Raw genomic sequence first — 24,728 nt, forward strand, 5'->3', positions numbered from 1 at the left:
TGCTTGACTGGCCCCTCCAAAGGTTCCATCTGCAATCCTCCCGCCTCTCTTCTCCCTATCTCTTAGTGATACTACAAACCCTTTCTTCCCCCAACATCCTTGTTTTTCGAATCTTCTTGTCTTTTACTTCATACCTTCATCTTTTTCACTGCTTGGACTGCTCGAGGTCGTCAACCGCGAGTATCCAAATCCATATACTACTTGCTTTGTTCCACTTTACCGCATATCACCTCCAGCTCCGCCAGCCCCCCGACACAGGCGGATACAGTTATCTAGGGGGTCCACTTCCATCATCAACGCATCTTATCTTGTCCGCCATTTCCTTATCGGCGCCAACATCGTCGCTTCACGACAGTTACAACGAGCGTAACAATCATGGCTTTCCATCAGCCGACTCGACAGTCGGTCCAGCGCGTCGTACGGGCTCCTGTTGACGAGCAAGAGATCCCCCGAAGAGAGGTGCCAATTACCCAAGAACGTGAACCAGAACAGTCGCAGACATGGGTGCTCTTCGCGCCCACTGACGTGACAACAACATCATATCTCACCGAAACGGACCACTCGTTGAAAACTCCTGGGAGATCGCGAGTGGGAGATCTGGGCAGCTTGAACTCGGCTGCGAAATCGGAGGCTGAGTCACGCCAATCTGCCTCAGCATCTGGTCTTGATGAAGAGGATGATGCCGAACTAGATAGTCTAGATGGCCACTTGCCTGGCTTTCGCTCAATATCTGCAGTGCAGCATCAGCCACAAGACGAACAGCAGGGATCTGGGCCAGTGTTTCCCGGCCACGATGGTCTGGGATCCTTCCACCTTGACCAGCCCACTTTGGGGGTCGAAGCGCAAGATCACATCTACCAATTCGAACGATTCAATCCCAGAAGGCAGTATCAGCGAAGAGAGAGTTTTGATCTGCGGCAGCTCGATGTAGAGCACGACCAGGTTCATGAGGCAGAGAAGCGCCAAAGAATCGAAGCTTGGCGACTGGAACACAGTCGAGTATTGCTAGGTGAGATTCAGCGCGAGACAAGGAGGAGACGGTTTTCGCAGGCATCTATTCAGAAACGTCCGTCCTCCAATGTGCCTTCTGTACCGTCGGCCCTTGCGTATGATGGAGAATCAGACAACATGACATGGCACGATGAGGATGCTATTGGAACATCATCAGATTCAGAGGGGTTCTTTTCTAAAGTCACCAGACGATTCTTGCGAGATGTAGTGGGAATGGACGAACGATCGATTTCAGTGTTCTTAGGAGAAACGGTACTTGAAGATGATGAAGATCTATCGTCAACACCCCGCGCCTCCCAAACCTTGGCGTGGGAGTCGCGACACTTTGCCTCTAGAGAGGAGTGGCAGTTGGACATGCTGGAGAGGATGTCAAGGGAGCTTGGTTCCCTTGTCAGCCATATTTCGCACCATCCTGGTGCTTTCTCAACCTATACACGAGTCCAGCAGATGCCTCTCCCCTACGCTGGCCTTCCAATCATCCCAGAGTCAAACTCGTCTCATTCCGCCACAGACAACATTCGACCAACAGAACCCGAACACGCGTCATTCCCACAGTTCAAACCAACAATCCAGACATCATCACAACCCATCAACATTCATGGCAGATCTGAACCATCGGCCGAAGCAACACAAACATCACGACAAGACACTCCTATGAGCAACACTTTCACTCAGGAAGAATGGGAGAAAGATCTTGATATGAAACTGGTGTTCAGATATCTACGCTCTCGTTTCATGCCACGAAGCAGCAATCCGGCTCCATCAACACCAGCTCATCTGGCTACGTCGAATAGCCAAGACACAGCCGCAAAGCTGGCACGCGTCCGTCAACACCACCCGCTGGTTTCACGCATGCGACCTCCCGCCGAACGCCGAACTTTCAAAGCTACAACGCCTGGAAGTCCAGTGGCAATTCGGCATCCGAGTAGCTGCGCGAGTCAGAGCACCAGACGATCCGCTCGCCGTAGTAGTGTCTCATCTCGACATTACTGGGACATAGGTGGATCTCTGGGTACAGGCTCTGTAATCGCGTCTAACGGTCCAATGGGTAGCTGGGGCGAAGTGTGACGATAACTATGATGTATGTGAAGATGAAAGTGTGACAGATGTTGACGCATGAGCTACGAAGGGCGCATTATAACGGTCGCATCAGGAGTATAATGAGCATTTGCCCAGTTACAGGCTAACTACATGATGTAAGTTTTAAACGAAGGAAATCACCACTATTGAAAATTATTCAAAGATGATGGTTGGAGTTTTTCTGGGACATGATAGAGTTTTATTTTATGATTTCACGGACTTGTCCTTGGGCAGGTCCCCAATACCTACTCACTTCAAACCAAAAAAAAAAAACACCATTCCTTCATTCTTTTACAGCCAAACTGCCTTCCATCGTCCTGATGCTGATTCACTGTGAATTTATTTTCTTTGCCACTAAATGTTCTGGTGTGTTGCACAGCCAGCCATTAATCGAGGCGAAGGGCCCAGTTATCGCCTCACTGAGCGAGTCGAGATCAGAACGCAATGGGACATGACAATCACGTCAATCTTGAAAAGAAAGTAACATCAGGAGAGGCTGAGAGCCAATTGAATTTTCAGCCTCGTGTGAAATTTGCCTCAATGAGGCATCTTTAATTCTTTGCACGGGGTGTATTATTTTTTGTGAACACAGCTCCAACCTGTACCTGAGTCCAGAGGGGTTCTTTGCAAGTGGTGTAAGTCCTGAACTGCGTATCATTCACACGCAGTAACGGGCCTGGGATGGTTCTTCAAGTTCTGACAATTATGACTCCTTTTCTTTAAAATATACTGTATTTTGACTACCGAGTTTTTCCTTTCTGGAGCCCATTGTCCAACCGTTCATTTGACTCAAATTAGACCAACGGGGAGAAGAGGGAGGCGCCGTTCGGTCCCGTAGCAAGGCGGGACTCGTCAAGTGAGGAAACACCCTATTGGCTAGAAAATCCTTATCTCGAAGCGCTTCCTTGTGCTTTTGTCACTTTTTGTGAGCGTGCACTGGCGGGAGCACTTAATTAGGCGGGGTCAAAAGAGAGGCAGCTCTGAAAGTGACTTGGAGAGGAGCGCGCTCTGAGACAAGTGGTGCCGCTTTAACAAGTTTCGTGTCTCCCTTGCATTTTAACCAAGAGGACGTTAGAGGCAGATGTGAAGCTTCGTGTTCTTCAACGGTTATCGTTATTAAAACCTAAAAGAATATCTTGCCGGTAAAGCTGAATTAATTCCCTTACTACGAAGCTTGAACTCATTATTTTTGCTCATGATTGGAGCGATTGAGTTGTGTTGGATGTATTGTATTTCTGGTCTATTTTCCACTGTAAAGGCAGCTATGATTACTTACCGTTTATGGCAATAGCGCATCAACAGGATTCGCGCGTGTCCATCGTCGAGGCGTGTCTTGCTGTGGGGGAATATGATTCCCTATCCCCGTCCCCTCTTGTCCTATCTCATCTCGTGAACCACTCGAAAAGCAGTCGCCTTGTTCTCCCTGTTCCCTCCTCCATAGGCAGGCAGACATTTCGAGTCCCCTCCATCTTGTGCCTCGTGCTCTTGCGACTTTGCTTCTCGCCCACTCCCCCCCCCTTCGCCTGCGATTTCTCATCGTCTCCTTAGCTTCCATCGTATAAATTGCGCTGTTTCCTCATCTGCGCTCGTGTGCTTTCCCTCCTCTGTTCGCGCTTTGGTCAGTCTCATCCATGCCTTGGGATTCTGTTCCATTTCCTCGCCCGGGTTTTACAGATTGCGCCTGGATATTTTTCAACCTCGACGACCTGGACAGCTCTTCTAATTGATCTTATAGTGCGATGAACTGAAATTAGGCGGCCGATTCGCCTGCGACCCTGTCCAGTTGGGCCTGGTTGCGGCCCTTGACACATCATCACGGCTGTCAGCGACCAATTGCCATACCATATATATCCCTCTTATATAGCGTTTCCTCCCAACCTTGGACCTCAATCATCGAAGGCTCCGGAGTCTATCTACACATTCGCTTTCGATCCCAACCTCGCGACATGAGCGCGTGTAGCTTCCAATGGCAACGACCCCGTTCGACCCGTCTCACTTCGCCCCAAATGCCTTCGATATATACACAGATGCTGTCGCGATAAGGGCGCCGACTCCCAGCTTGCCAGGAGGAGCTTGCGGTTTCGTGGACCTAAATCCTGGTGCCAATGGAGCCCGGTGTGGATGCCGGAGGTTCTGGAGTCGTTACCCAACTGGCAATCTTGTACCGGACCAATCCCAATGGTGTATGTGCAATCACCACGCCTGCTATCATGAGGAGGGATCTCGTGATGTTCAGCACCCCGAGGTTGGTATACCAGGCCAGGAGAACGAAAGACCCAGGACGGGAAGAGAACCGTTAAGCCCCGTAGTGGACATTGCCATCAAGACGCCCCCTGTGATACCCGGAATGGATTTCTCGAGTTTTAATGCAGGAGCCTTTTCTTTCATCCAAAGGACACCAGACCAGAGATTGCCGGACCAGAGAATATCCGTGGATACCGCCCCATTTTCACGGATTCCTGCCAGCCAAAACCTCGGTGCTTCTGCCTCAATCCCGGATACCTTAAGCTGGGGTGGCCTTCTTCAGTCTCAGTCTTGCCCTTCTGCTATCCCACCAATACCTGCCCAGTGTTTGATTGCCTCTCAGACCGCATCGACAACCTCATCCGCCCAAGCCAAATATCTCCGACCGTTTGCAGGAAAGGGACTCCACACACTTAATGGGCTTACAGCAGAGAAACCTCCGTCTCCGACTCAGGCCAATACCCAGGATGTTCCTCCAACTTCTGTGCCTCAGAACCAGGCGCCACCAGCTGACTCTTTTACGTGGACTTCCCAGGACTACAAACCACCTGACACTCCCCGCGCAACCACACCAACCCAGTCCGAGCCCCGAGCTACAGCTTTCAGTGCCGCTGTTTCGCGTCGCGCTTTCAAGAATCTATCTGATATTGTCAGCGGCCACGACCAGCGTTTAGATCGGCTGGAGACGGTCTCATTCACAGCAGCGGGACACGAGGAATGCCACGAAAAGCATGATCACGCCGACATTCGCATGACTGATTTAGAAAGTCGCGTTGAGGAAGTGGAAAAACTTGTCAATGATAACAAGAGCGTTCTCAACGACAGCAATAGCGTCTCGTCTCGTCGTGGCGATGATGCAAGTGTGATATCGGTATCGACCAGCACTACGAGTCGGCCAACTCACTCACAGGAGCTTTGGAGTCAGGTCCAATCTCTACAAGCACAGGTGGTGCAATTACAGTCGCTGATGCCATCCCCAAATCATCCATTTGAGATCGAAGTAGTCTTTCTGCCTTTCCCCCTAAAGAAGGTGTGGCAGGAGGCACAGCAGTTCAAGAACGAGCCACAAATCTCCAATGATGACTGGACGCAATTACCCATGACGCACAGCACTGCAACTCTCCGGTCTGAGATGTCGCTCTACCCTGACTGGATGGTCTCGGATCAAGATACGAAATGGCTTCTGCCTAAAGCTTGCGCAGACAAAGGCGTTATTGATCGACGATTGCGCAGCCGTGGTCTAATCAAGACGATATCTGTCAAGGGCTCAGACGCCCGTAGTGTTACCATGGCTATGAATGCAGCCTTTGGTCACCTCTTTCGCGAGATGAACATTTTCTCTCGTCCACAAACGACAGACCCTCGCTCATCATCCTTTTTGGGACTTCAATCCACTTGGGTCCCTCTTCGCAAAATCCATAAGGACTCACGATTACGCTTCCTCAGTCCCGCTGAGATGATGACTCCAGCTGTGTGGGATGTTCAGTTCCTGAGCCAAGTCATGATGAGAGCTTCCGAGCCTAGGTTGTTCGTAACTCATCCTGATGCCTACCTTCAGGACTTTCAAGCCTATGAAATGGGCTGGACGTGGCAGATGCTTAGGGAAATGAGCCCGGTCGCTCCTGATCCATCAGCCTCACTAGATGAAGGCAAACCCTATGAAGAGTGCTGGTCTTGGGTTGAGCAGCTCGATGAGCCACCAAGTGCAAGCAGCTCCATGAGCGTGCGACCTGACAAGGCACCAACCTCATCATCACCATCACAGACCTTTTATCCAGCTTTGCAGTCAATTAAATCTGCAAGTCCGTCAATGACACGTGCTCAGTCGCCTTGGCTCAGCAGACGGGGCTCTCGCCCACCTCACATTAGAACTTCTTCAATGCCCATGTCTGCCCCCATACAAGCCTCGCCTGCTCTCAGCAGACGCCGCGTTGCGTCATATGGACAGAGCCGTCGCTCGTCCCCAGCTCTGCATGCCAACTCCCAGGCGGCAATCATGAAGCGTCGCCGCACAAGATCACCTAGCCATCGTTTTACACCCAGATGGACTGCTTCACCAAGTCCAATGCCTCTTGGAATTCATGATCGCCAACCAGCGCGTGGCACTACTCCCTTTGCCTATGCCACGCCGTACAGCAACGCTCCTCTCCAGGAACGACCTATTCGCGCCGGAAGTGCTGCTCCTGTTCCCGCCCAGGATGACTTCGATGATGACTCTGACTTTAACATCGAGATTTATGAGAGCGGGTCCGAAGACATGGAAGACGCTGAAAGTGTGAATGACATGGAGATCGTCACACATAACCAAGCTCTCGTAGAGCAAGGTGCGCAGGGCTGGCAGCTTCCAGAAGATGAGCCGTGGCCTGGGATCGAGGACCAGCGCGAGGCTTCAGACGGCGAAAACGTTGATCCTCACCAGACTGATCCTGACAGCAATGTCAGCAGCCAGCCTTCTGAGTATCCCAGTACACAAAATGCGTGGCCAGATAACAACGCGGCCGAGTTTCACATTCACGAAGATGACGATAACAGATCATGAGGTTTTCGAAGTACGTTATATATGATTGCTGCCAAAACAGGAAGGTAGCCCCATTTCCAACTCTCTGTACACATGTCCATCTCCACCAATGGTTGGCATTTTCATTATTCTATGTGTTTATAATTATATGCTTGGCGTTTCATAGGATGTTTCTGGTTTACGAGGCGTTCCTGCAATCAAGGTTTGGGGTGAATGGCGCTTGGGGGTTAACAAGGGCGTATGATTCTATGGGCTGAATGAGTCAATGCTATTCAGATGAAGTTGGGTGTCCTCTGATTCTGGATGTTGGAAGATTGTACCTTGATAGCGGGGAAAATTTGTAAATCTGGGAAGGATCTTTTGTACCACGATACCAGCTCACATCCTCCTCTTTGCCTGAGCTTGTTGGAAGATATACCAAACAAGCGATGTATATTGTCCTATTTGAACCCATGGCCCTTATGCTCTGCCTTGTGATGAGAGACGAGACAGGGAAATGATTTCGAGAGATAAATCCACTCAGTTACCAACTGTTCTCCGAGGTATATTTCAAGTCACCAATGTGAAGCGTCCCGTAGCTATATATCCCCATTTGGACTGCCAATAGGCTGTTTAGCTCAGAACTGAGACCTCCATGGCCCGCTTCGAATATGGGCCATGCTGGGTGAAAGCTCAAGTTACCAGAAGAGGAAATAATTAGAGAGGTTAAATCAGCTTTACTTTTGACATTCAACTCTCTCTATCCTTCCAAGCATCGTTCCACCACCCACCCCACGTTGTGCTATGCACTGTTTGGCCTCTTGTCTTGTCCCACTGACGTACCTGTTAGCGCGGTTAAGCCGAAAATGGCAGCAATTGGGCAGAATAATGAGTTACAAGATTTGCCGTTAGTTAGTGTTGACCAAGTACAAGAACAGTACAACATGGGTTAAACGGCCAATGCGCTGTATCATGACTCTATTTCACCGTTTACAGTGAGACAAAGCTGTCTAGGGTACCCATTAATGCCTCAGCAACCTTGAAAGTCACCGCCTAATAATCATCTGGGGCCCCAATCGATCGATGCCCAAAAAACGACAGTGCCATCCATCACCAGGTTCTGGTTCTGCTTCTGTATGGGCGGCGTCAAATTTTTTACCCGCTAAAGCCATCCAATGGCTATGTCTCCACTAATACTTACGACCGGGAGCTCTTACATTCGCAGGCGCGGACGCGGGTACCTGTACAACCGTGTACACCAGTTGCTCCAGAAGCAGGAATGGATGCACCTTTTTAAAAAGTCGAGACTCCCGCCTTTTTCTTCACCTCCACGAAACATCACCACTTCCTCCTTCGGCTCGTCGCTTGCATTTACGTCACGTCGAACCTTTTCTTGTTCCTCCTTCTACTCTTCCAACAACAAAATGTCTTCTGAGGAGATCACCCACCCTACCATCAAGGGTATGTGCTTGCCGTTCATGTTATCTTTTTTTACTGCCCCGCGTTATCCTGCCCCTCTCCCATGATAATGATCATCATGCACATGTCTGGTCACTCAATTCCTGGCGGTTTCTCTCAAGATTGAAGCCTATGAATTGATAATTGATTCTTACAAGATTTTGGGCTCAAATTCTTGAGCTTATCGCTACACAATGGCGATAGTCTCAGCTCTCCAATCAACGCTTCCCCTCCATACACCAAGATCTTCGCATGCACTCCAATTACCTCAGAGTTTTCATTTCTTGTCGGCAAAAGCTAACAGTCTCTTCAGATGGCTGGTTCCGAGAGATCTCGGACATGTGGCCCGGTAGGCACATACAATCCATTCAGAAACGGCTTTCAATTCTTACCCTACCCAATAGGCCATGCCATGACCCTCCGCGTCGAGAAAGTCCTCGTCCACGAGAAGAGCAAGTACCAGGATGTCCTCATCTTCAAGTCCACCGACTTCGGCAACGTCCTGGTCCTCGACAACGTTATCCAGTGCACCGAGCGTGACGAGTTTTCCTACCAGGAGATGATCGCCCACCTCGCCCTCAACTCCCACCCTAACCCCAAGAAGGTTCTTGTCATTGGCGGTGGTGACGGCGGTGTTCTCCGTGAGATCGTCAAGCACGACTGCGTTGAGGAGGCCACCCTCTGCGACATCGACGAGGCTGTTGTCCGCCTCTCCAAGGAGCACCTCCCCTCCATGGCCTGCGGCTTCGACCACCCCAAGTCCAAGACCCATATTGGCGATGGCTTCAAGTTCCTCAACGACTACAAGAACGAGTTCGACGTCATCATCACTGACTCATCTGATCCTGATGGTCCCGCCGAGGCTCTCTTCCAGAAGAGCTACTTCCAGCTCCTCCACGATGCTCTCCGTGAGGGCGGTGTCATTACTACTCAAGGTTGTATGTTCCCTATTTTCTTGAGGAGAGTAACTGGCGTCCCTAGGAACGGCAGAATCGGGGAACCCTCCCGGATCAAAGTTGATCGCTGTGGCTGGGATCTCCCTCGATGGGTACATTTTGGTGCCGCTTCCCTCCTAGGGGCTCCCAGAAGCTAGTGCTGCTTTCCCAGCTCTGCTTCCGGTAGTCCCGCGATAGCATGCATTTCGTTTGTTGGTTAACGTGTGCCGCGTTCGTCCGTTCAGTTCTGCTGTTCCTGATCCGCCATGTTATTGTAGTATTGCATAGCAGTTTCTCCTGGGACTACACTAACTCGTTAACTTGCTTACAGCCGAGAGCCCCTGGCTTCACCTCCCCCTCATCACCCGCCTCAAGAAGGACTGCCAGGCTATCTTCCCCGTCGCCGAGTATGCCTACACCACCATCCCTACCTACCCCTCCGGTCAGATTGGCTTCATGGTCTGCTCCAAGGACCCCAAGGCCGATGTGAAGACACCTCTCCGATCCTGGACCAAGGAGGAGGAGGACGCCAAGTGCCGATACTACTCTGCTGAGATCCACAAGGCCAGCTTCGTCCTTCCCAAGTTCGCCCAGAAGGCTCTTGAGTAAAGCTATTTACCATGTCGAGGATCTTTGGGTAGGATGACTGGTTACTTTTATGAGTTTACGTAGGATAGGGATCAACGGAGATATAAAAAAGATGACCAAGGCGGTCACGAATAGATTAACACGGACGCAAAGGTATATATGTGTTCAAAAAGGAAAAGACTCTGGCGTTTTACTGCAAGTGGAGTCATGAAATAAAGGATTTTGATCCCTCGCTCAATATATCCTCCGTCATTGTCCCGTGATGCATTTCAATCTTGGCTTTCATATACCGCTCAAAGGGGTAGCAGTCTCAAGACTCAAGGCTCCTCAAACTGAATCTTGCCCTCGCTAACATCAGGGTATACATCAAACCTTCGTTGAGAGTTCAATGGAATGTTCTTTCTCGCTTCTATAATCTTTTCAGGGTCGAGTTCCCAATCGACAGTGGTCTCCTTCTCATCTGCTTCAGCCTGAACCTGCGCCATTGGGTCGGCAACAAGACTGTGGCCGTAAGCAGGGTAGCCCGTCTCAGCGCGTGCGGGACTACACAGAGCTACATAGAGCTGATTATCGGCAGCTCGAGCTCTACCGAGCAGTTGCCAGTGAAGAGGGCCGGTTGTGGTGTTGAAAGCACCAGGATAGATAAGGGCAAAGGCACCCTTTCGAGCTGCAATGGTGGCTAGTTCAGGGAAGCGAACGTCGTAGCAGATAGCAACAGCAATCTTGCCGTACTCGGGAAGATCAACAAGTGTCACCTTGTTACCAGGGCTGAGAATATCTGACTCGCGGAATGTGATCTTGCCAGGGATGTCGATATCAAAAAGATGCACCTTGCGATGTGTACCTAACAAGGCACCGTCGGGTCCAAAGATGAGAGTTGTGTTGTAGTACTTCTTCGTATCCGGGCTGTACTCTGGAATTGATCCACCAACGAGGTAGACTTTGTTATCGGCGGCCATTGCAGAGAGGGCGTGATAAGAGGGCGCAGCATCGTTAGATGGCGGACTAGGCTGTAGAGTCTCTGCGTATTGAGGGAAGTGATCTGTCCCATAAGGCGAGTTGAAGCATTCTGGCAGAACAACAATCTTTGCACCCGAAGAAGCTGCTCGGGCGACGTGTGTGGCTGCACTATCGAGGTTTGCCTTCTTGTCAGAGCCAGAAGCGAGTTGGATAAGAGACAGCTTAACACGCTGCTTAAGAACTGGTTCAGTGATGGACGACATCTTGCGGGTGATGGAAGGGCTGCTTCGTTGAAATAGTGAGAACGGTGATGCTGAGGTCGTCAAGGATCGAGATGTTAGTGCGAGTCGGCCAAGGACAGTTCGCATCGTTTATGAGTAAAATCAGCAAGTTATCAAGATGGGCGAAAGATATGGAAAGATTGATGAGGGTTGGTGCCGGCATCGGGGTACGAGTGATGTGATCCAATGGAAGTGGGGGTGGGGTTCATTACGAAATAGTACAGAGCTCTCGGTATGACGCGGGGCAAGAGGAGGAGATGCTATTCGTCAAAAGTTGTATTCATGATCGAGTTGACCATGAGACAACCATTGAATAGCCTACTGTTGCCACGATAATTTGAGAGACTATTTATGGGAACCGCAGGGTTACTCAAGATGAGGAGATACCCATGAGCTACACAGAACCTCATATGAATTACTCAACAGTCGACGACCCTGGCAAATCGGTTCTATCTCAGGCGCTCTAGGCTTGATGTCGAGTACACGGGTTTAAAAAAACAGATCGGCACAGCTACAAATGTCATATTTCGAGCAAAGTTCATTTATTAAGGAGTGAGATTAGCTGCCAATTGTTGCTCCTGTAGCAGCACAGCTTCATCCTCCAAACCAAAGATCAGAGTAAATCAAGTCAAGCCTCAAAACGAGTGACACCAGACAAATGCCGGCCATAACCAAAATCCCTCCATAGATAGATATCCACACCAATAAAAGCAAATCACATGGTATCTCAAACGATTGAGTGTGCACACTTGTATGTAGCCTGATACGGCTGTCCCCTCTCATACATGTCCTGGAAGACATTTCTTAACAAGACTGACCTTAGTCTGCCATGAGGTAGAGTGATCAAGAACGGCGACCATAGACACTGAAACCACTTGAGCCTCCGTGAGAACGGTCATGCTGGCCACCTCTGGACGGAGGAGGAGGTGGAGGAGTGGTGCCTCCCTGAACCTGGGGAGGGGAGGATCCTGTAGCGAGATAGCTGTAGGAAACCCGACGAAGTTTGGTTCCATGACAGGCCTGGCATAACCCACTGCTTCAGCGTCAGTAAAGCTGAGATACAATAGAGAGGATAGTGAGCATACGACCCACGCTGGAAGGATCCAGCGCACAGATCACAGGTAATCCAAGTCATGCCTTCATCATCAAAGACATAGGAGGATAGAGAAGAAGCCATGGTAAGTGATGTCAGGAGTTGTTGCCGTTTGTGGTGCTTGAGTTTGGTAGTCAGTTGAGTTTCTTATTTTTCCAAATCTTTCATTGCAGCATCAGGAAGGCCGATCTATATATATAGTCTCAACCTAGAGAGCATCAGCTTCGGCCATAGTATACATCAGACAGCCAATGCGACAGAGGCTATGTTCATCGTTCAGAACGGCCACCAACACACCGCCTCACAAACAGGACGAAGGCGTGAATTGACATGGAGCGTCATAACATGTTCTGTCAGAGTTGGTAGCCGTTGTCAAGATGCCGGCTGCAACCGGGTCTTGTGATGGCGATCGGGTCAAGGATGCTTGGTTGCCTTAATCGGGCTCAAATCCCTAGACAATCTGTTTCGTGCCCGAACTCAACGGCGCTCATCTGAGCCGGGATGCAAATTCACATATCTGGGGTCCTGGGTTTGGGCCTCATTTCCAGACGCACATCCCTACACCAGCTCCTGTCGGCCCCGAACTACAGCACAGACTTGGCCGAATAGCTGCACTTTGTGGCTTCTGTACTTCATGCAACTCTCCTTCGGTCTGTACCAAGAGCGCCTCCTGGACCGCGTCGTCGGTGCTTATATGGAGGTAAAATGCCTCGAGTTGTTGACCGGTTGCGGAGGTGTCCGGCAAATCACAATCCATGCTGACCAGCTCTGACGGCTTGCTGCATGATCGCAAGGTTGTGCCTCATACCCCGAGCTTTTGCGACGAACCAGGTTAAGCGGACTCTGTGACTTCGGCTGAACTCATGCAGCTTCGCGGGTATTAAAAGACGCCATTTCTCAAATAGCTGTGCTATTGCGTGCATGCCTAAGTAGTTGCAGCAGCCATTATACTACTTGCCCAACACCCTTAACAGATGCTGGAAATTCTGGAAAGCGCTCATCTGGTGGGTGTCACATATGGACTCTGAGCGACAGACTGCTCGCGTCTCGTGAGGAGTCAGCTAGTAGCCTTGCTTGAAAGGGGGATGCAGAAGGCGATATATTCGCATCACCTGCGATCTTGATATCACGCTGATGTACAGTGCAGGTGTATGAAACCGAGATCCTGAGAGAATCCTAGTCTTGGCCATCATGTTGTGCCCATCCTGCCTCTTATCCGGTGCAACCTCCCGATGAGCGTCGGGCCTCTCCAACTGGCATAGTTCACCAGTTGACCGACTTTCCTGGTGGCAGCCGCGTTTGTCGTTATTTGCTGCATCAAATGAGCCCAAAGGTTGTCCAAGAGACAGAACCAAGTACACGCAGCCACGACATCGTTGTCAACATGCCACTCTTGTACGCCCATCAATAACTCGACCGGTCAAAAGACATATGTTATCCATCGGTCAAGCCAAGACTGGAAATAAGGAAGGAAGCAGTAAGCTTGCTGTGATCTTTCGATACGCAAAGTCATGCACCTCTTCGTTAGCTCTGCCTTTGTGTTACCCCCAACTACTTCAACCCTTCTCTGTTGAGCCTACAAGTGTCTGCCCATCAGCGCTTTGTAATCGGGAAAGTCATGGCCAACAGAAGCCTCAACCAATCTTGACTGTCTTATCGATCAATGCCGTCTCTTGCCTTGGCTCGGCTTAAGATCTTGCAAGGACGAGACTATTCACAGTCTGACCACCCAATCCATCCCGCATCGTTGCTAATGGGTGATAGCGGGTACATTATCCATTGCTAAGGAAAAGAATAGTCAAAGATAACAAGGTCGGAGATGTTGATCCTGGGGTTGTTGCACAGATGGCCTTGCAGACACCTTTGCCAATTGAACAGGACACTTCTTATCCTGAGCCTCAAACCATGCACATTCACCGCGGCATGCTTGTTCGTACTCGATGATGTCTGAGCTCCTTAAAAGACTGTCAGATGACCTCGACGCGGGAGACTTTTCGATCACCAATCAGAGAAGGTAAGCAATGACTCGAAAAGTAGTTTTTCTTATCTCTGATTGTATCTATCATTGTATCTCAGCCCCAAGATCGGTGATGTGTTGATTCAGAGAAGATGAAAGTCAGCTGAACCATACCAGCATTTGGTCCTTGCTGTTATTGAAGGGGGTGGAGCCGTCAGGGGCTATCAGCCAGACTCCGTTCTGTTTTGGAAGTCTGCAGTCAGTCCCAACAGACCTGATGATTCAAGTATGATGACAGTGAAGAGAAAGAAATTCCTCCTCTTTTGAGGGTCACGTAGGATATGCCGTGTATGTCTCAAAACTTCCGAAGGTCTCGATGTCAACAGGCCATATTGAACCTCCAACGGCGTCACACGACAGCTGGATCTGTATCGGTGATGTTTTCATGAAATGATCTGATAATTCATTCAGAGTCGGTTTGAAATTGACGCAGGCAAGGGGTGCCATTCTTCGCCTTGGAGACTGTGCAATAACTCCCAGTTAGTGCACGCAGATATACAGCTCAGTGACAGAATGAGATCGTGATTCCGCGGACATAGACTTGCTGCTCAATAGACGGTTACTGCACTTGCAGCTGCTCTAACATCAGACTCTCGTCACTCCCTCCAGCATAACGCCCATTTTCCTGTAGCTGTGTTACAACGGCCCGACCACGCGAGAATGACAAGTTGACCTGACCAAAAATGGTTGGGTCAGTCATATCATCTGCCCTGCCAGGAGCTGTTGTTGATGCAAATGCTCTATGCGGTGGGCAGGCGGTGTTGCTGAACGAGCTGCAGAGACGGGTGATGGCATGGCGAAACCACGATGAGCCTGTGCGACCAGTTACACAAACAAAGCCCGTCGCACAAATGACGCCCTTTCTAGACAGTATGTGTCTCGCAGTAGCTTGGCGAGGTTCTGCTAGAAATTTCTGGCCTTTTCGGACGTTCGGCTGAACTTGGTCTGCACGATCTTTGTGGTATGCACTTGCAAGTGTCCACATTGGGGGATAATAGTTTACAGACGCTGCCATGGATCAAGCCGGAAGCACGGAGAGAGCATCGTGGCAATACTTGGTGTATTCTTTAATGCTTGAGAATCAACTTTGGTGTTGATGTTCATGTCAGAGAACCCGCTGTTCAAGCTGGGTATGGAAGGGGTATGAGGCAGTCTTGTACCGTTTAAATGCATAGCCTGGTTGTTGCATATCGTCTCCATGCGTGTTGTTCTTCGCGGTGGAGACGGGAGGAGGCCTTGGAGTAGGGGATTGGAGCTTGGGAACTTAATGAATCCTTTGTTTCTCGACCTTCCTGTACAGAAAAGTCCTGGGACAACTATCAAGACCATGAGCTGAGCATACGCGACTGATTTTCCGCCTTCAAAATGTCTGTTATTCTCTGCACAGGTAAATGCGACTCTGCTATCAACATATCCTCCAGTACAAGCTAACTCACCTCGCAGCTGGCTATGACCACACTATCAGGTGCGATCCGATGCGCTTCTCGACTGGTAATCGCAAATGGCTGACATGCAGCTTTTAGATTCTGGGAGGCCTTGTCGGGTATCTGTTCACGCACGATTCAACACCCTGACTCCCAGGTGAACCGTCTCTGCATCTCCCCCGACAAGCGATACCTTGCCGCCGCTGGCCATCATACCGTCAAGCTGTACGATATCAAGTCTACGAATCCTAACCCGTTGTTGACATTTGAGGGCCACACCGGGAATATCACAGGCGTCGCGTTCCACTGCGAGGGGAAATGGATGGTAACTAGCTCCGAGGACGGGACCGTCAAGATCTGGGAGACACGGACCGGATCCATTCAGCGAAGCTACAACCATGGCTGCCCAGCCAACGACGTGGTGATTCACCCCAACCAAGGTGAGATCATCAGCTGCGATAGGTCTGGAAGTGTCAGGGTGTGGGATCTGGCTGAGAACAACTGTTCCCATGAGCTCATCCCAGAAGAGGACGTCTCAGTCTCCAGCGTTACTGTCGCTAGTGATGGGTCCTTGCTATGCGCTGCGAATAATGCTGTAAGCAACAATCAGAGGCGCTGGAAATTAATCTCTAACCATTTCGCTAGGGCAACGTATTTGTGTGGAATCTTATTCAGAGCTTTGATCGCACACAGTTAGTGCCGGTAACACACTTCAATGCCCACAAGGAATACATCACCCGTATTCTTCTATCCCCAGACGTCAAGAAACTCGCCACTTGTAGTGCAGACCATACAGCCAAGATCTGGGAGGTGAAGAACATCGAACCAAGCACAGATCTGGAACCCAAGCCGTATCCCTTAGAAGCCACTCTTACCGGGCACCAGCGCTGGGTCTGGGATTGTGCCTTCAGCGCCGATTCTGCATACCTGGTCACTGCTTGCTCCGATCACTATGCGAGATTGTGGGAATTGCATAGCCAGCAGATTATCCGACAATACAATGGACATCACAGAGGGGCTGTCTGCGTTGCCTTGAACGATTACTCAGAAACACGATAAAGGGGTTATATGGAGCACGGTATATCACTAGATTCATGCCAGGTTGGCGGGAGAATGGCGTTGGTACGATATTTTCAACAAGGTTCGGATATTACTGTTTGAGGATTGAAGCTTCGATACGGACATGTGCCTTAGATAGTAAAATGCATCCATTTGTCAACAGAAATCACATTGTAAGCCCCTGGAGCATGACATCAAGTATGTGGCAGTGAAGAGGCAATAATGCTGGCCAACTCCGAATATGGAATCATGAAACAGATCTTACATGATTTCATCTTGGTACACAATGTATTCACAAAGGGATCCAATCTGTTTACAGTTTCAATTGTTCACGTTTAAGTTATGCCGCTGGTAAATTCCAAGGCCTTCAAAACATTCGTGTAGGTAATAAGGTCGCTAGCTAGACAGGCAGCCTCACAGTTCTTAGAAATCCTCCTTGTCAAGACGCTCCTTGGCATTCTGCTTAGCCTCGTCGGAGACGTTGGGGTTGTTCAGGGTACTATTGCTATCAGCCGGTAGTCAAGTCTAAGAGACGTTGGAACTTACGCCTTGAGACCACCAGCAACATTGCCAGGGTTCTTCTCCTTGTTTTCCTCAGCGCCAGTGACTGTAAGGTTCAGAATAGGACTTTTAATGGGAGGCGTGGAGCTTACCATCACCACCGTTGAACTCGTTCTTGAGAACCTGGCGTGAGTTCTCCTTGGCCTCCTCGGAGGTGTTGGGGTTGTTGATGGTAGCCTTGTGGCCGCCAGCAACCTGAGCATCGGTCATTTTGAAGGAAGTGTGTGGTGAAATTTGTAAAGAATAGGAGGTCTTGTGGTAGCTGTTGCTTAAGAGTCGTCGATGTGTTGATGAGAACTATTGGGTTGGTAGCGGACAACAGGAGCTTATTATAGCTGTTTCTCAGTCCTTGTTTGGCCTCTCATCGCCGATCCCAGATCGAAAATCAACGTTAAAACATCAAACTTGATGAGCCGGGGTGTCATCCAGCCCCCTCTTACTACGACATTGCTGTCGGCAAGCTGCTTTCTCACAAGGAAGCTTGCATATTGACCTGGTACCCGACGGGATTGTTTGCTTCTGGTGAGAAATTATTGCGGGCACGGTTTGTTGTGTGGTGACGTGTAGGCTGCCCCTGAGCAAGTGTCTCGTCACGGACAAATGCTCGATCATGGTGTTGAAGCATGATTAGTGACATTCTGACATGTGTGCGATATCAGAGATCTCAATTGGAAACATCATGGGGAGAGCCTGGAAGTAAGTTATTGGGTCGATCGATTGTAGAGTCCGATCTTGTTGCAACCAACTTTCAGTCTTTAATGGTCCCCTTGCAGATCATCCACGATCATGCGAGACAAAGTGTATAGGTAGTCTAGATCAATCTTATTGCAGGCAAAGTTCGAAAAGGGCAAGTTGTTGGTTGACATCAACAACAATACCACAACTCCTGAGCAAAGCTGTTCTGACGCATCAATTCATGTTTGCGAGGCACTCATCACTAATTACAACAAATATTCCCTAAAATCACAGGAATATGCTTAAGTGAGGATTCCAAAGCAAACAAAGTTGAAAAGACGGTCTGTGCCAGTTAATGAATCATTGACGTGGATCATGACATCAGAACGTGTCGCAAGAATAGGACCGGCCACGAGGAATCCGCGAGGTCTCGTGAAACGCTGGATAAGGAGAGCGACATATGAGGAGGTGAGAGAAAAATGGGAGAAAGGGGTTGAATATTCGTTGTTTGAATTTGCTCAAGCCTTGGGTTACGGTGATTGGATCAACTGATAGATATTGACCGACCACTGAGTCTTGTGCCAAATTTGAACTCTCGAAGTATTGGCGAGGAACAATCTTGAATAGAAACATGTCTAATATTAACGAATCCAATCGCAACTTGACAATGTTCCGTAAGCAAGATCAACTTGGCTGATATATCAATTCTGTCATTTGTCCTGTGGTTGGTCAAGGGTAGGTCGATCATTAGAAACTCTACATGATCGGCAAGCTGAGACGTTGGGTATGATTCGGACAATTCCGAAGGTATGAATACAAAATTTCAACCGGCGCTGGCCGAATTATGTGCATATGCGGTCAAGTTGAAGCCGACATACGGATTGACGATCACTTAATCCTGTCTTCTGTGTCGTTGAGCTTGACAATAGTCCCGAGACCGAGAAGCCAATCACGGAGCGTACCAGCTTTCTAGGGCGATCCGAAACTTAGACGAAACCACTGTAAAGACACTAACTGGCTCTAGCATATAGCTGAACCGTCCTCGTGGGACAGCGAGACATGTTATGTCGATCCATCTGGATATGACGAGTGGCTCATCGGCGTGTCCGCGGTAAAGGGAGCGAATCAAACTCAATGGACCTCCACTGAGCGGCTCTTGGCAGTGCGTCTATCGAAATTCCTCATCGTCGGAACTGGGTCTCTCCCTACAGGGCCTATGTTGATCACAGGGAGGTAGGGAGGCCAACCACAGGCCTCATGTCCAACATCCTGATGACGTCGCATCAGAACTTTAAGTCCCCATGTCCAGCTGAACAGGGGTCATGGCCAAGAAGCCCCGAGTGGCCGGGACGACATGTGGGCTGTTCCTAGCAAGCGGTGACAGCATCTTGCACCAAAAAGAATAAGCGATGTGTCTGTGTGAAGAAAAAGATGTCCATGATGGATGGTCGGGTCGCTTGTCAGCGCGGGAATGCGGCTAAAAGCACTGACCATGCGGGGAGCCAGAAAGCGGCACACTAGCTGGCCCAAGCCCCCTGGATTCCGTTAACAGCCCCCTGTAAGGATAGCGTCCTTAGTGGACAGAAATTCCCTAGGGCGAGGCTGAGTTCACGACCCGCCAGCCACGTTGACGCCTTAGCCTCCAGTAATATTTTTAGAACGCACATCTCCTGCGAGATTCTGCCCTTGGTTCAATCTCAACCTCCACACAACCATCACAACCCGACGACTAATAGGCCTCGTGGACTAGTATCAGCCCTTTCTTGACGAACGCACGAGCCTCATGTTCCCTGGCCTACGTTCACACCTCTCTTTGATCCCTTGATGTTGAAAATCTAGAACGCAGGGGAAGCTTGTGTTGCATCATCATCACCATCATGGCATCTGCAGACGAGAAGCCACCAGTCTTCAATTACATCCTCAGCTTCGTTCTTGTCGGCCTCGCGTGGGGCTTCACAACCCCTTTCATCCGTCGTGCCGCTCAATCACATAATCCACCTACGCATCCGGTGCTCGAGAGCCCATCAGTTCAATCTAGCTGGCTGAAGTCAAAGTTATACGGAGCTTTCTTTGCCGTCATTGACCTTTTGAAGAACCCTCGCTATGCAATCCCATTGGTTCTTAATCTTACGGGAAGCATCTGGTTCTTCTTGCTTATTGGACAGGCTGGTAAGTTGTGCTTCCTAAACTCGCCTGTCAAAGGTTGTCAGGGGGTGTCGATCGCGGATAGTCTAGTGAATCTTTGCCACGCCAAGGTGTTAGTTACTAATGACGACAACCAGAATTGAGCCTGACCGTGCCCTTTGTAAACACGCTGGCGTTCCTCTTTACCGTTCTGGGTGATTGGTACGTTGATGGTAAAGTGATCAGTAAAGGTGAGTTTGTGTTCGTTCATAGCTATCTGTGTATTGACCATCTCAGATACTGCGGTTGGAATGGCTCTTATGTTGGTTGGAATTGGGTTGTGTGTTCAGAGCAAGCGTTGATAGACTAGGTTACATGTAATTGAACGTCAATGATTTTGTATTCAACAAATACTTTGTTCGGATTGGTTACCAAACAATGGAGGGACATGCATAGGAGACTCCACTTCTGGAAGAATTGTTTGGTGAAATATGAACCACAGTCATGGGCGAGGCATGTAAGTGGTAGAGTGAATATAAGGTTATTAAAGAATGTAAGAGAAGAGGTAGAGTAAATAGTTATGTTATTGTCCTGCTCCAGGCAGTTAATGGAGCCCAGCCCCGTTCTCCTAACCAAGGTCCTGCAAGACCCAGGAGATGCTCTCCATCTATCTCAAAGTGTGGCCAAGCAACACAAATGTATATCGTTTACGTCCAGTAAAACAAACCATGACTCATCAGGTCATGAAGAAAATATAACAAACATGTTTATCCTTTGCAAAATCGCAACCCCAAACCTCAACTCTCCCCCTTAAATATCCGGTCGTCAAGGGTGTTCGTCAAAGAATCGTATGCGTCAAAGAAGTAATAGGAAGAAAGTATTCATGATCAGCGTAGACGTCGTTCGCTTGCTTTTTGGTTCTCTTCGCTTCGTCTCTCGTTCATCACAACCGTTGGTCCTGGGGGTATCTTAGATCGTACGTGGTAGCTTCGTCGTTTCTGTTTCCCTGGCGTACCGTTCACCGGCGTGCTCGGAGCCAGCGGAGCACGCTTCGGAGACTGGGATCTTCTGCCGTCCAGCGGCCCATTCCTTCATCCGAGGCCTTGAGCTCGGCGTAGATTACTTCGTCGGCGATGGCTGAGAGCTCCTGTAGCAAGAGTTAGTCTGGGAGGGCTTAGAGCATTGAAGGCTATCATACCGCTCGCAGTTGACGATCGCATGCTCGAAGCTGAGACTGGTTGCTCGAGTTTGGTACGCCGCCCTGCAGCACCTGTTTCCTGTATTCAACCCATCGTTGAGCCGCCGCTTGTCGAAGGTAAATCTTCTGACCCTCGTGTCGTCTCGCGTACGCGTCCAGGAGAACCCTCCAAGGTGTTAGTGATCTTGTCCCGAGTTCCTGTCTAGCCAACTTGAAGACCTACTGTTTAAGCTCAGCCTTCATCTGCTCTTGCTCCCCACCAGGGGGAGTTGGCACGCTGGTGTCGGCACCACATTCCAGAATGTGTTGTCCATCCAGCGCACATTGTCGAAGAGCAGCCCATCCTTCGGTGTAATAGTCTGCAGTGTCCTCAGGATCGACAGGAGCAGCAGCTATGTAGTATTGCAGTGTTCGGAAATCAGAGAGAACTTCAGCAACTCGCATTGTGCGGAACTCGTTTACTGTAGGAGATAACAAGTTCACGTGTCAGTGTCTCTGAGTCTTTAAGGGGGGCCGTGGTGGTGCAAAGACGCCAATTGACCACTGTAGGTAGCTGCCAAGCTGGCCAGGTATAACTTACAGCCATCCATTATTTCTTAATGTTTAGTTGGAATTGCTTTCGAAAGGTCAAGGTGATCAGACTAGCTGGGACACGAAGACAACAAGGCCAAAAAGGAAGAAGAGTTAGGAAATAGACTCGTGATGTATTCGAATCAAAGCAAAATCGATTTGAACCGTGAAATAGTCGGTGATGAAAAAGTTGACGAAAATGGTAGGTAAGGAAATATTATAAGAGCTTTGTCATGTCGATCACTTGGTAACAGTTGAGAGAAGCCGGTTCTTCAATGCTTGGTTGCTTGGTTGCTTGCTTGATTGACTGAACAATCGAAACAAGTAGCAGAACCGGGCATCCTTTTTGTATTGTATTATCGTGATGGTTGTCGAAGGCCTCCCAGATACTCCATCGAGAAACTAGAAACAGACACAGACAACAAGAAGAGTTCCAAGAAGCTCTTGCTCCAGAAAAGTCTCCATCTAGTCTAACTTCAGTCTACAGCTCGACCTAAGCTTGCCAAAGGCATGCCATGCTCCACCAACGGGAAGCGAACGGCTACTAGGTCTAAGGGGGAATACCACCCGACATCAAGCACCCCCTCTCTCTTCCTAGTCGAAGAGCCCTTACCGCACACATGAGAGGCTCGGCAATTAAAGCCAGCCTTCTGAGACAGAATCCTGGGCCACCAGTGAGAGAGTCAAGATGTGCCTCCACTCAGGACGACCCTTTGCAAGCGCATGTTCAAGTGCAAGCTCAAAAACATCGACGACCCCGGACCAGCTGGTGGCAAACCATCAAGCTATCGAATGGAACCCAAGCACAAGGCCAAAGCCTTACCCTCAGCCCTACTCCTTACCCTGTCCTGCCCCTGGATATATGCAGAGTACTGCAGGGCCCGGAGAGTAAAGAGCCCTAGGTAGGCAGGTAGTGTGTATGTGTGTGGCACGTCATGAGCATGGCATGGCATGGCATGGTGTTGAGGGTGAGGATGAAATCAATGGGTGTGTGTCCAGCCACACCAGGTTCTTCTCTCCCGATAGGGTCGAGGATCCGTGATGTTCTACTTGAGAGGCGTCAAAGAGGCGTTTCTCTTTCTTCTCGGCTCGGCTTGTAGTTTAAGCACGATACCGTATTCCGTCTTTAGACAGAACGGCGTAGGTCAAGATTCAAGCCATTGCGAATTTCACATATCTTCAGTTTTTCCGACGGACCAAACCATCCTAGAAAGCATCTTTGTCCGAGCAGAACAAAGTAAAAATACACCGGGTATGTTAACGTTATACGCTAGGAAACGTGCAGTCACCTTTCCTGCAGGGGTGGGTGTGGTTGTCAGAAACAAGTCTCCGCAGAGAGAGAGATGCTAAGCTTGAGATACAGTACCTGCCCTTGCGTGTAAGCAAAGAGACGGTCAAAGTATTTGATGGTCAATTAGTTGCCAGAGAAAAATAAATGTGTAGGTTGTTGAATAGCGCAGGTGGATGTGGTGGGTTGGCGCCGGCTCAGCTACCCATGAGCCACTCACTAGTTGTTCCCGAATAGGAAACGCCCTGTAGCTCTATCGGGGCAGCGAGGCCAATAGGCGCGCGGATGAAGCTTTCACAACTGTCCGGGGCGAGCTGGATGGCTGTAAAGGGTCAAGCCTATCTACACGAGGCCGTCTGAAAAGTGAATGTAACCCTACAAGACATGGGCATGACACGACACAAGACAAAATCAAAAGGCTGAGTCAATAGCGGTGATTCCGATATGAGGAGTTATCGAGATGATGATTCATGTTGTTTACCCGGGTGATTGACGACTCCTGTCACCTACTTCCAGGTTTGATACAGAATGTAATGCTAGATTGCCTACCAGATGGTTGACATGGGGGGTCAAGGTGGTAGTCCATGTCAAGTCAGATCTGAGACCAGCCCAGGGCATGCTGCATCTATCACATCTAATAACTTAGCACCTAGCTTGCTTACTTGGCTTGTCAATTCCAGCTCGTCCAGGTTCATTTCAACAAGGCATATCGCAGATATTGCACAACATTGGGCTCTGCTCGAAACCACGAGGCACAGAATCGTCAGTTGACCGCATCTTCACTCACTCACTATCAAGCATCCACAATCCAATGAACTGGTCCTGGCCCACGCTGTGGCGTCATGTCCTCTATTCTTTGCATGGCGCCGTTGAAGACCGCTCACATTCTCTCCCCCAACCAACACCATTCCTCATGTTCTTCAACCGTTATTGACTTGCCCAAACCAAAGCCCTAATCTACATACGAACTCTCTACCGTTCGCCTTCTCAACGTTCGCCTCCCATCCCATACCATCCTCAACATGAACTCCTCCGTCTCGGTTACTTTCAATCGCTCCCGCTCCCGCTCCCGCGCCTTGGTTCTGTAGACAACTTAACTACATCAGAACTTGACCCTGTTTTTGGATTGGTCGTGGCTTGTTTTCTTTCAGCGCCCCTGGGAGGCTCAAATCGGCGCTTACTATGGGTAGCCAGCCATCAACTCCAAGGAGCTTCCCAGTAAACCAGGGCCCCCTGCAAGGACGTAGTAGTAGATCCGATCGACCAGATGGATGGCTTTCACTTTCAGATCATATTTCACAAGCCTTGTCAACGAGCTTGTCCATGCCAGGAGAATCATTCATTACCAGCCACTTGTTTCCTTCGAATCTGTGCATTGACATATTTGATCCCATATGATTATCACTTCCAAGGATATGATGAAGGTACTAGCATATTTCGGGATAGCTCTGTTTGCAAATTCATTCAAACTTGGAAATCATATGTACTTGCAATCAGTCGTCAAGAAGCCTCTTTTGTCATTCACGTTCTAGATCCTCGTATGACTTGGAGATCATACCAATTGAGCTTGTTTTGGAGAAAGTAAATGACACAGGTATGCGCATTGACCAAAATTAGAACAAACCACGCTAGAACAAACTTGCACCAAATCGAATTGGCTTCGCT

General features: G+C 49.5%; 9 protein-coding genes; 5 read left to right on the forward strand and 4 right to left on the reverse strand.

Annotated features, from left to right (window-relative positions):
• Positions 1-375: 375 nt before the first annotated feature.
• Positions 376-2,079, forward strand: FFUJ_07205 (uncharacterized protein; the record flags this gene model as incomplete). The annotated part of the gene is made up of 1 exon (XM_023577431.1): positions 376-2,079. The coding sequence occupies one exon, from the start codon at positions 376-378 to the stop codon at positions 2,077-2,079; it is 1,704 nt and encodes a 567-aa protein (XP_023430505.1).
• Positions 2,080-4,057: 1,978 nt separating this feature from the next.
• FFUJ_07206 (uncharacterized protein) lies at positions 4,058-6,874 on the forward strand (the record flags this gene model as incomplete). Its single annotated transcript, XM_023577432.1, has 1 exon — positions 4,058-6,874. The coding sequence occupies one exon, from the start codon at positions 4,058-4,060 to the stop codon at positions 6,872-6,874; it is 2,817 nt and encodes a 938-aa protein (XP_023430506.1).
• A 1,382-nt stretch (positions 6,875-8,256) lies between these two features.
• FFUJ_07207 (SPE-3 spermidine synthase) lies at positions 8,257-9,834 on the forward strand (the record flags this gene model as incomplete). XM_023577433.1 has 4 exons in its annotated part: positions 8,257-8,293; positions 8,604-8,639; positions 8,695-9,228; positions 9,557-9,834. 4 exons carry the CDS (start codon positions 8,257-8,259, stop codon positions 9,832-9,834), a joined length of 885 nt encoding a protein of 294 aa, XP_023430507.1.
• Positions 9,835-10,130: 296 nt separating this feature from the next.
• Positions 10,131-11,036, reverse strand: FFUJ_07208 (probable nitrilase (NIT3); the record flags this gene model as incomplete). The annotated part of the gene is made up of 1 exon (XM_023577434.1): positions 10,131-11,036. The coding sequence occupies one exon, from the start codon at positions 11,034-11,036 to the stop codon at positions 10,131-10,133; it is 906 nt and encodes a 301-aa protein (XP_023430508.1).
• A 797-nt stretch (positions 11,037-11,833) lies between these two features.
• Positions 11,834-12,231, reverse strand: FFUJ_07209 (uncharacterized protein; the record flags this gene model as incomplete). XM_023577435.1 has 2 exons in its annotated part: positions 11,834-12,087; positions 12,147-12,231. 2 exons carry the CDS (start codon positions 12,229-12,231, stop codon positions 11,834-11,836), a joined length of 339 nt encoding a protein of 112 aa, XP_023430509.1.
• Positions 12,232-15,529: 3,298 nt separating this feature from the next.
• On the forward strand, positions 15,530-16,647 carry FFUJ_07210 (probable LST8 protein; the record flags this gene model as incomplete). XM_023577436.1 has 4 exons in its annotated part: positions 15,530-15,551; positions 15,608-15,629; positions 15,688-16,183; positions 16,234-16,647. 4 exons carry the CDS (start codon positions 15,530-15,532, stop codon positions 16,645-16,647), a joined length of 954 nt encoding a protein of 317 aa, XP_023430510.1.
• A 423-nt stretch (positions 16,648-17,070) lies between these two features.
• Positions 17,071-17,418, reverse strand: FFUJ_07211 (probable conidiation protein 6 (con-6); the record flags this gene model as incomplete). XM_023577437.1 has 3 exons in its annotated part: positions 17,071-17,146; positions 17,194-17,254; positions 17,301-17,418. The coding sequence occupies 3 exons, from the start codon at positions 17,416-17,418 to the stop codon at positions 17,071-17,073; spliced, it is 255 nt and encodes an 84-aa protein (XP_023430511.1).
• Positions 17,419-19,760: 2,342 nt separating this feature from the next.
• On the forward strand, positions 19,761-20,369 carry FFUJ_07212 (related to integral membrane protein; the record flags this gene model as incomplete). XM_023577438.1 has 3 exons in its annotated part: positions 19,761-20,052; positions 20,166-20,258; positions 20,305-20,369. The coding sequence occupies 3 exons, from the start codon at positions 19,761-19,763 to the stop codon at positions 20,367-20,369; spliced, it is 450 nt and encodes a 149-aa protein (XP_023430512.1).
• Positions 20,370-21,025: 656 nt separating this feature from the next.
• Positions 21,026-21,649, reverse strand: FFUJ_07213 (uncharacterized protein; the record flags this gene model as incomplete). XM_023577440.1 has 3 exons in its annotated part: positions 21,026-21,154; positions 21,206-21,371; positions 21,429-21,649. 3 exons carry the CDS (start codon positions 21,647-21,649, stop codon positions 21,026-21,028), a joined length of 516 nt encoding a protein of 171 aa, XP_023430513.1.
• Positions 21,650-24,728: the final 3,079 nt, after the last annotated feature.

Source organism: Fusarium fujikuroi, chromosome FFUJ_chr05, assembly GCF_900079805.1.
Source record: "Fusarium fujikuroi IMI 58289 draft genome, chromosome FFUJ_chr05".
Classification (NCBI taxonomy): Eukaryota; Fungi; Ascomycota; class Sordariomycetes; order Hypocreales; family Nectriaceae; genus Fusarium; species Fusarium fujikuroi.